General features: G+C 40.6%; 1 protein-coding gene across 1 annotated transcript in view; it reads left to right on the top strand.

Annotated features, from left to right (window-relative positions):
• LOC131849358 (tyrosine-protein kinase Abl) overlaps positions 1 to 10760 on the top strand; it is a 37585-nt gene extending 26825 nt beyond the window's left edge. The window contains exons 9-16 of the mRNA XM_059199421.1: positions 320 to 470; positions 798 to 951; positions 1517 to 1605; positions 4309 to 4502; positions 5470 to 6777; positions 7353 to 7493; positions 8139 to 8404; positions 8953 to 10760. Of these exons, the coding sequence (XP_059055404.1) occupies positions 320 to 470; positions 798 to 951; positions 1517 to 1605; positions 4309 to 4502; positions 5470 to 6777; positions 7353 to 7493; positions 8139 to 8404; positions 8953 to 8956 (2307 nt within the window). The 3' untranslated portion in view covers positions 8957 to 10760. The remainder of the gene's footprint in view (positions 1 to 319; positions 471 to 797; positions 952 to 1516; positions 1606 to 4308; positions 4503 to 5469; positions 6778 to 7352; positions 7494 to 8138; positions 8405 to 8952) is intronic.
• Positions 10761 to 11117: the final 357 nt, after the last annotated feature.

The raw sequence follows: 11117 nt of genomic DNA, 5'->3' as shown, positions 1-11117 counted from the left end.
TACTGCTACATTTTGAACTTGATAAATTAACTTTACTTCATATTATTATATTAACAATAAGGGATTCTATATAGTTTATTATTTTAATTCAATATATTTTTAGTAAGTTTTGTGTAGTATGTACAATTAGTGAATATCGAAGGTTATATGCATATATGTTTACGTCACTTTTTCATGATTCCAAAATAGAATTAATATGATATTATCGTAGTTTATGTATTTGGTTGGGGCGTAGGCAATTATTGTAGATGACTAATATGTAACAGCCGTGTTGTCTGTTTGTGTATATTGACCGGGCATGTTTGTTGCATCTGCGCAGGGCTACCGCATGGAGTGCCCGCCGGGCTGCCCGGGGCCGGTGTATGAGCTGATGCGTGGCTGCTGGCAGTGGAGCCCCGCCGACCGGCCCAGCTTCCGCGATATTCACCACGCACTCGAGCACATGTTCCAGGACAACTCCATCACAGAGGGTATATACACAATGTATTTTAAAAAATCTTACTAATATTATAAATTTGAAAGTTTGTGAGTATAAATGGATGTTTCTTACACTTTCCAACAAAAACTGCTGAACGGATTTTAATGAGACTTTACAGTAACATACCTTATACATGAGAATAACACAGGCTTTAATTTAAACAAGGCTTAAATTTTTACAGGATATAATTTTTTAATTTAAAAAGATATAATGTAAATTGGACGCTATATAATAATAAGTATGATGCAAACGAGGTTGCGAGTCAATAAAAAGAAAATAACCTGCTAAATATGGTCCCCCATCACAATGTTTATTATAGAGGTGGAGAAGCAACTGCAAGAGGGCGGGTGCTCCGGGTCCGGGACTCCGCTCTCGGTGAAGAAGGGCGGTGTAGCTGTGGGCGGTGGCGTGCAGATGCGGCGCCCGACCAACAGGCGCGGCAAGCAAGCGCCCACCCCGCCCAAGCGAACCAGGTCGCTCACCACTCACTCGTTATGATACCCACCCTGATATTGTTTCACCGATAAATTTTCATAAACGAAAGAAAAGTATATTGTATGGCAATTAAAGTGTACAATAATCTTCCAAACGATATTATCAGTTCTCATACATTAATTAAACGTAAACACAAAAATTAGTTGGCGCTGTAATTTTTAGTGTCCAAGTATATTTGACGAATACAAATACTTTCTTATAATCTACATTCCTGTTAAATCTTGCTGATAGAATTTTTTTTACATGACAACTGTTCCAATAGGTCCCCAATAAAAATATTTTTATATCATGTTTCACAAAACTAATTAGAGCTATCTCAGTTTTTTACCTTAAGGGGGATTCAATTTGGCACCCATGAATTGTCAACCACCTTGTAATATATTTGTAGAGTCGATTATGAATACGTATAATTACCATATTTATTCAAGAGTGCCTACAAGATTGAATTTATACCGTGGCCTTATAAATACAAGTATTACCTGAAATGGCACGCGTGTTGCGTGTATGTATGAGCCGACAGTGACGTAGTTATATGACCCGCAGCCTGCTGTCGTCGTGCAGTTCGTTCCGCGAGTCGCAGTACGCAGCCGAGGAGCACTCGCCCCACGATGACTCGCTGGCTTCACTTAACGGTTGGTACATAACAAGCACGCACACACGCACGCAAACACGCATACACACGCACGCACACCTGTACAAACACACACACACACTCGTGCCCAGTTTAAATCTACACATTAGTGGTAATAGCGGAATGCTGTATGTATACAGTTCATTGGCTTCAAATTAATAACAAATTAGTATCTGCCATATTTTTTATTTTTATTGTAATGACAAACAAGCCTTAAATGATAAATAGAATACGTCGTCTACATATATACTAGGTATAGCACTACATCACGTTATTATATGACGCACGCGATACCACTCACCCATTCATTCCGCATTACTAAAAAGTCATGCCTCTTGTCGTGTAATTTCAATCTATTACCTCACCCTTCAATCGAAACATATAGTTTATAAAATAGGCTGATTGGTGACTGCAATGAATAGACAGAGTTTAACAAAAATGGATTATAATTTTTAGTATTCAAGCTTTTATATTAAAAAAATTGCAAAATAAAAATATACAGTAATAAATATATATTTATATAGACGTCTCTAATTCGTATAATATAAGTCATCAAATATATTAGTAAGGTTAGTTAGTTATGTTTTGTGTGACATTAGGTGATATGGATATGACCGCATAAGTTCGCGTGATGACGTGATATACTTGTATATGGGGACGCCTGCCACTTGTCACCAGGTGGCTGTCAGCTAGATCTCACTGCAGTTCCATAAAGTCAAAATTCATTATTCATATAGGATATTTTTTGCCAGTTAAAAAAAAATATACTATCCGTATCGTTTTGTATGTCCATCTATTTCAGTTGCGGAGTACTGGCATTGAACTAGTAATACATTTGATTTATATATGTTTTATTGGAATTTTTAGATAGCAAAGTATATCTCTTCCAGTCATCCTAAAACAGCGTGATGAAGTATTTTCAATAGGTTTTTTAACTAAAAATTAAATTAAATTCTTTTAAATGTGTCCAAGTTTAATTTATAATAAATTCAAGCATTATCTCATATACAAACGAGCGTAGTAATATTGCGTTGCCGTTTGTTAGCATCTGTTTAGACATACACGGAGAATAATATCTCGCTGTACATTAACAACTCCACAATACACTGAGAGAAAATTGAACATGCAACCACTGCAAGTGCATTGTATTCGTGGGTGTGATAGTATTGCTTTTGTTCGCATACACCTTTACGTAATGCTTACACACAATATTCCTTGTTTCACTCACTTACTATAACGCCATGTTTACCTTTATTTTTCATACCTTCTATTTTTAAAATATGTGTAATATATAATGCGTCGATTACAACTAGTTTTTTGTCTGTTTGTCCGCTCACTCAGGTGTATAACAATAGATAAGAACATTTTGTAAGTATATAAATATACAGGCAGCGGCCCTCTGCCGCTACATTTATGTCTATCTGTCTATCTATCTATCTGTCTGTCTATCTATCTACCTACCTATCTATCTATCTGTCTATGTATGTACTTATCTAAATACAATGTGTAACATCGCATATATCTATTGTTTATATAAGTACTATGCTTATAAAGTAACTATGTGTGTACATTATATTGCGTAGACGTACAGCGCATCTGAGGATATGGGCACGTACTTAAGGCGTAGTTACACCAAGTGAAACAATCCAAAATATTTTTATGACGGGCTTAGTAAACGTGCTAACGTTCAAAGAGCATTCGGAGAGTAGGTAATGTGTCGTAACTAGAATGTATTCACTACTACGTTATTGTTGAAATACTTTTTATGTGTTAAATCACATTGACGTTATTTGTTGTCTAACTAGCTGGATAGGATATTTAGATCTCAGTATATTAAGCATATATTAAATAAATTTTATGTAATGTAATGTATGTAACACTAATCCTGAGCAGAGAAAATTTGCACTCAGTGTACTAGTAGAATATTATTGACCTTGTGCTCAAACACTGTTCTGAGCGGGGCTCACAGCGTGTATTTACTCATGTGTAGTGTAGATTAGTGAATGAATTGCATAGACATAGTAGTGTCGTTGTATCTACTTCTATAGTTATTTGATTTTCGCACCGTCGTAATTACTGTATAAAATAAAAAGTATAGCAATTGAAATTGTATATCGTGTCAAAAAGTGTTATTAAAAAGAAATTTATGTATGTATGTAAGTAGTATTTATATATTGGTCACCGCTGTGGTATATAGCGGTCGAATAATATATGTAACTACTAACAAAACGTGGGACATTGTAGAGTTTGGTTTTTTAAGAGATCAAAAATTTACTGCAAGCGAAACAATATTAAAATAAAATCTTATATCAACTCACCAGATTATTATTGGATTACATAAGGGAATGTTTGTACACACTCTTGTGTATTTCAAATAAGAATCTTCCTTGTTACTTTCAGTTAAATATGACTGTGAAATTACTGGGTGTCGTGCTATTATGAATTCCATTCTAAAGCTGTTTAAGAGTTCCTCGGTATTAAAAATAATATGAATGTTTATAACTCAAATATATTTGGTTAACAATAATAATTCCAATACTCGCGTATTTGTTGCCTCCTATTTATGTCGAGTGACACCTATTTGTGGCAATATTGCAAGCAAAATATTGTCGCTGTGCATGAATATGTTAATATTAATCTGTATTATATTAAATGGGTATGATGTGAGCGAATACTATGTTATGGTACTGACGGTAAATTATAGAGGGTGCAATGACCGCAGGGGGGTCGCGCGGGGCCGGGGGCGGGCGTGAGGCTTCATCCGAGGGCTCACCGGCGGAGGCAGCCGCCGATACAGACGAGTCTGCAGCCGGCGGTGACCTCCGCGTGAGAGCCAGACGCCGCCCCCACGCGCACCCGCACCCGCACCACGCCGCAGCGCATGACCTCCAACCCAAGGTACCTCCTACGGAAAGGAAATCAATTAATAATGTTACATTATTGAGCACCAAACAAGACCATACAAAAACAGACAAAATGTCACTACATATTATAAAACAAAGTCGCTGTCGCTGTCTGTCCGTCTCTATGTATGCTTAAATCTTTAAACCTACGCAACGGATTTGAAGCGGTTTTCTTTAATAGCTAGAGTGATTCAAGAGGAACGTTTATACATATAATACATGTACACCCATGTTCCCATTATATCTAGAGTCGGATACATTTGCGCCAGAAAATTCTGTTCTGGGTTGTCTGAGTAGTAACTCTGTCCTCTGTCTGGCCATCGGCTTCTTAATATTGTTCCACCAAGAACCGGGTGACCTGAATCTTCCTCTTGGTATCTTAAGCACTTTAAAATAACAACCCAGTCTGTAATAAACCAATAAAAACATCATATTTATTTTTGGCAACTATGTTGTGTTTGTTTTATACATTTTGATTAGCAAACGGCTTGATGTGATGGTAATTGGTAACCGCCGATATACATGAATAATACTATGGATATCACGTTGCCATGTTATGCCTATGATACGCCATATACTATTCCGATTCCTAATTCTTGTCTGTAAATTGCCTTATCTCCCTCTACCAACGTGCTTTTTATAAAATCTGCTTTAGTAAATTTTATATTATCTATACCCTACCTATATCTCTGTCTAATTTAGGACTAAATGTATTATTAATTTATAGTTTTATTTCATACCAAATCTTATCTAACCCTGCCGCAAGCAACGTTCTTTGTATTCTATTTTAAATAATGAAATATAGTGACGAAGTTATAAAAGTATAAATGCCTCCAGCCTTCACAATGTGTATATGAGACACTATGAGCAGCACTATGTATGTGCTCATGGTGCTAAAGTTATATCTATAGTCGGCTAAAATTATAGCCTACTGCTACTAAAATATTTAAAAATTATTACAGCAGGAAGTACAAGTGGCCGCTTTGGAAGTGCAAAATGTGAAAAGGGCTATTCATCGGTACGGCACATTACCGAAAGGAGCTCGTATTGGTGCATTTTTGGAGTCACTTCGGCAGAGCGGCGGTGGCGGCGGCGCGAGTAGCAGCAGCAGTGCCGTGCGACGTGAGCCACCGCAGGACGAAGCGCGGTCTTTATCGCCACGAACGGCGCGTGCTCAACCGCATATGATCCGGTCCAACTCTTCCGGTGGCGTCACGGCTCCGGCGCCAGCATCGCCCCGTGCAACCCGTGCAGCTCCCCTGCGATCATTCGACGGCCCGGCGAAACCCCGGCCCCGACTTGCCGAGTTGGAATTTCCGCCTCCGCCGGTAGACTTGCCTCCCCCACCAGAGGACACGCGGCCTCCGCCGCCACCACCGCCACCGGATCGCTGTCGGGACGCCGGCACCGAAGCCGAGGGAAACGATCCGTCGCCCGGAATCGATGCCGAACAGAAGCTCGCTAAGCGAACTATGAAGGAGATGCTAGAGTTGAAATTAGTCGCGGAAATTAAGGAGCGGGCCGACAAAAAGAAACAATTAAAAGACTCTCCGCCACCGCACGAACTAATAGAAACGCATACTTCGTACGGTGACCCCGCGGCGCGGCTCGTCACTGAATTATCGGCCAGTTTAAACATGGACGCATTACGTAAGTCCGATAGAAAAGTGGATGGAACTAAGTCCACGGACAATAAAGACACGGTATCGCCGATAGACTTGAAAGCTAGTCTCAGAAAGACCATGTATAATAATAACATTGATCAAAAGAAAAGCGATACGGAGCCTAAAACTAATACAGATTTTAAATCTCAATTGAAGAAGGTAGATACCAATAAGAAAATTAATAATTGCAGTAAAGAACCCGAAGAGTCGGGACGTTCGATAATAGATTTCAAATCGCGACTACGAAAAGTGGACAGCGGATCAGTGGCCACTAATGGCAACGCGAAGAAGCCAGAGCAGAGTTCGCCCGAGGAGAAGGAATTCGACTCGCGGAAAGGCGAAGATTGCGAAAGGAAGAGGTCGGAGAGTGGATCGCTGGACACGAGCGGCGGCGATGAGGAAGACAAAAGACGGAGCACGGGCAGCATCAGCAGTCTAAAGAAGCTTTGGGAGAACAAGGAGACGGAGGAGCGGCTGAGTCCTTCGCTGCGTGCTCGCAGGGAACCGGATAGTGAAGACACGTCGCCAGAGGAGCGTAGTGCCGGCCGCGCCGTCCGTCGCGATGACCGGCCCGCCGTTCCCAGCAAGCCGCCACTCAAGGCCCTGGTACGTAACTCTCCCCGCCTCTCACCGACCCTCATTGTCTCACACCACCCCACATTGCCCAACACCACCCCACATTGCCCCACACCGCCATCACGGCCCCTTAAGCCCCTTTACCGCCCCAAACCACCTTTCATCGCACGTTACCTCTCCGCAACGCATGCTCGATTCGCTAATGTTTGTCCAGTCTCGGATTGTTTTTAATATTCTTGAATGATTGTGTCTTATAGTCCACAGGTGTTTATTATATCTATTATTTCTTCCCGGACCAAAACCTGTTTTGGTGATGGTTAAGAAAGTTCTATTATAAAGCTTAGTGAGAGTCAACTCGCAAAGGTGTAGACATTTGCGAGAGCGCTGCTTCTTATCCGCAGGTGACTTTCAGGAAGTTTCTTATTACAACAATGTTAACAAATATAGAAATTTTAGTACGGGAAGAAATTGGTCAACCAGACCTGGCTCATGGGGTATAACGCCACGTATGCGAGTACGGTTGTTGATTTGTCGAGTGACAAAACTGTAAAGAGGATTCCTATATTGTGTGGTGTGTAATAGTTGAATCTTGTATTATTTGGAAGACCAAACCGGTGGGTAGGGGTGGTATCTACGCGACGCCGTCCGGTTCGCCGGCCTGTGCTCCGTCCGGAGGCGGAGAGGACGCGGACGATTCGGACGGACTGGAGGCGGTGCGCGCCGCACTCCACTGCTGTTTCGATGAGGTATGACCGGCCACGATCACACACCGTCTCTTCTTAGGCTTCTGTTATATATTTTATTTCTTCACTTGACACTTTTGCTTTGTATCTATTGATGTATGGATACATGTTTGTTGTTATTTGATACGAATATTGAATGAATGTGAAATTTTTACAATCACTAAAAATGGAAGCATACATTGGGTTTAATATAATGATTAAGCAGCTGAGTTGTGTGCTATATATATAGATAAGTTGTGGGTTTCTTTTATCAGATCAGGATGAATGATTGAATTTTTTTTTTCTTGAGAATTTCTAAAAAAGGTTCGTTACACCATATATGTATCCATTATGTTGAATTTGTTGTAATAAAAGCAGTCGACGATGAATAAAGAAATCGAATTTTTAAGTGAAGTTCTTCACACTTTTACATGCTGTTCTATAACTTGTTGCCATTGTATTGGTAACTTTTATATGATTCTATTATGAAGGTTTTGATTGTTAATGCTAAAAACCTAATAGTAGCCGTTTTTCAATCTTCACTCGTTGCCAAAATCTTGTCTCTAAAATAAGTATTGTAATATAATATGGTAGTTGTCGTGGGTGATACCGGTCACCGTCCGCTTAAGGGATGGGTGGATTTAATTCCGTTTTGGCAAATGTGTGGAGTGCACGTATGGCGGCGGTGGGCAGGTGCGTCGCGGCGGCGGCGGACGGGGTTCGGTGTGGCGGCTGCGCACGTCGGAGCGGCTGGCGCGGCTGGCGTCGCGGTGCGCGGCTGCGGCCGCCAATGGTGGCTGCGCCCCGCACCGCCGCGTGCGACTGCGAGCCGCCGCCGCCCGCCTCGAGGCTGAGGCACGTGCGCTCGCCTCGCAGCGGCAACGCGCCGACGGCGTCGAGCTCGCGCTCAGGCAGCTCGCCGATGTTGTCGACGGGTACGCCACCCGCCACCCGCCTCCCACTATACGTCACCCGCCATCCGCCACCAATCATCCACCATTCGCAACCCGCCTTCCGCTATCTGTCACCCGCCATTGGCCAATCGTAACGCGCCATCCGCTATCACCCGCCATAGGCCACCCGCCACCTGCCATTTTTCACCCGACATCCGCCATCCGTCACCCGCACCCCGCCATCCACCATTTCGTATCTATTACAAGAAAAGCTAGTAACGATCATTTTTCAGACCGATTTTGATCAACTTTCTTATAATTAATGTATTGTACATTAATCATAAGAAAATTTATCAAAATCCTAAAGCAATTGGATAATTCGAAAAGAAATATCGTATGATATTTAAAATCCTGTTATATAAAAAGATAGACATTTCTTACTCATTTATTTGAACATCACATAAATTCTAAACTTGTCGAGATTTTAAAGGTGTTTCTTACCTTTAAAATCTCGACAACTAAATAAAACGTTTATTAAAATAACTTATCCATGCAGAATAATATACGTGTGTAATTTTTCTCTGCAATAGGTAAACGTCGTGAAGAAGGAGAACGTCATACCAGCGCCACGTAGTAGCCGCCACCACCATCTCTAATGATGACCGCTCCGCCGCCGCTGCAGGGGCAACACTGACTGTATTACAATCACCGCATTTTACATATATCATAGAATTTTCTCAATGGGGCTTTTTACACTTTATTGTAGTTGGACGCCCACGGTTTGACCAATGATCGTGCATGAAACCGTTTTTATCGTCTGCGGAATTTGAAAAGCGACCGTATTTGGAATTAGCACGCTCTCAAATCTAATTCATATAGGTAGAATTATGAACTTTGCAAGTAATTCGCTAAAATGTTTTTTTTACAATTCTCTGTGTATATATATGAATACGTATATTCACTCGATTGGTTTACAATTACGCAATTGATATTATATCGTCTCATTAGGATGCTTAATGATAAACTTGGCTTTCAGTGTAATTTAACGTAATATTTGCACGATAAATAAAATATAGTCGATTATGACGTGCAACACGAAATATTTTCTATTAAAGTTATTCGTATGAGTCATGTATACACCGTAATTTAATGCTAAACTGATATAATTTATAATGGAATAGAACTTGTTCAGAGTTAATCATAATGAATATAAGTTATAATAATTCAGTGATATATCGAAACAGTTTACAATTATCCGTTCAAACCGCGCCATCAGCAGACTGATTTTTATAAATTCTCATATTTGGACTAGTTTTCTCGGATTTTATTATAAATTTGACTGACTTTGTATGTTAATAAATCTATGCTCCTGTATGGATACAGCAGCGTGCAAACCGGCCTAGCCCGGTACACCTGCATGTATGCCATGGAATTACTGTGTAGTGTTAAGTTTAATCGGCCTCGACCGTCACGTCACGTCGACGTCAGGCTTGCAGATTTAGTACAAACGGTGTAATAACGCCGCGCGCGCAGTGACCGACCAGCGAGTACAATCTGGCATCCGTATATTATTTGTACAAGTATTATAATTGTGTGTGTATTGCGTAGTTAAGGCGTCCCGCTGCCCGACGCGTTATTCCTCTTGCTTATGTGTAAAGACTGACAGATGATATTCCTCGTGGAGATTGCGTGATTGCTTGTTTCTAGGTAGGTAGGTTTGAAAGCCGAGCGAGTGACGCTGATCAGACACTGTCGAGCTCCCGTCCCGCTTCCTCCCTCCCTTCTTGTCACAACTGTGCTCGTTTGTGACTAGTGAAGCGACAAGCGACCACCCATGGGGCCCGTCATGTAGTGATTGCGCTGTATATTACGCATGTAGGACCGCGTCGGTCCTTTCCCTACTAATACTAGGTATTGACGTGGTGAAGGGTCCACCAGTGACGGAACACGTGTTTGCTATAGCAGACATTGTTACTAAACTAGTACAGAACCCCACCTAATGTAAACTAAAATTGGTTTAATTGATAACCTCTTGTCTTTTTAAAGTCAAATATTTGCATAATTAATTTTCTCATCACTTTATTAAATTATTGTTTTAATTTATTATACTGGATGTATATATGCTCTTTACATTGATGTCCATTTTTTATTTTTTATTGATTTTTGTTTACAATTTTATTAATTTATATTTTTTTACTTTTCACCGTATTCGATTTTTGATCGGCTTATTGAATTTTGCATGGAAACATTATAAATATAATATTGGATATAAATCCATAATCATATACTGTATGTATAATTGACGTGATATAGTGATAAGTGAGATTTCTTATCATAATTAATAATTTTTAACTGGTACTGAGGTGCTTCTTCCGTATTGGGGTATGTAACCTCGCAGCCGTAGAGTTTCAATATTTTTCAGTAACCTTCATCACAATAATGTCTTCGCAATCATTTTTAGATATAGTGTAGATGATTTAATTTCAGTGCCAAATAATATTTGATTAAGAGGTAGTAATGACGCATGGGAGACAACGCATGGTGTTCCCACAATGCTAGACAGAAATGGTAGGACGACGAGCCCGCCCCGTAAGCCCCTGCCCCACCACACACACACGTATGTAGAGTACTCACGTGTCGCCTCCTACGTACCGTTCGTATGTACCGTTCCTCCCGCACCCGTTTGTTGCACAACAATTAATATGCACAGAATATTTACAATTTGGTGTCCATTTAATGTCTCGACGTCTGTGAC

Source organism: Achroia grisella, unplaced genomic scaffold (genome assembly GCF_030625045.1).
Source record: "Achroia grisella isolate CSIRO2021 unplaced genomic scaffold, CSIRO_AGI_Agris_v1 utg640, whole genome shotgun sequence".
Taxonomy (NCBI): domain Eukaryota; kingdom Metazoa; phylum Arthropoda; class Insecta; order Lepidoptera; family Pyralidae; genus Achroia; species Achroia grisella.
The sequence above is the reverse complement of the archived record's forward strand: the minus strand, read 5'-3'. Positions and strand labels throughout refer to the sequence as shown.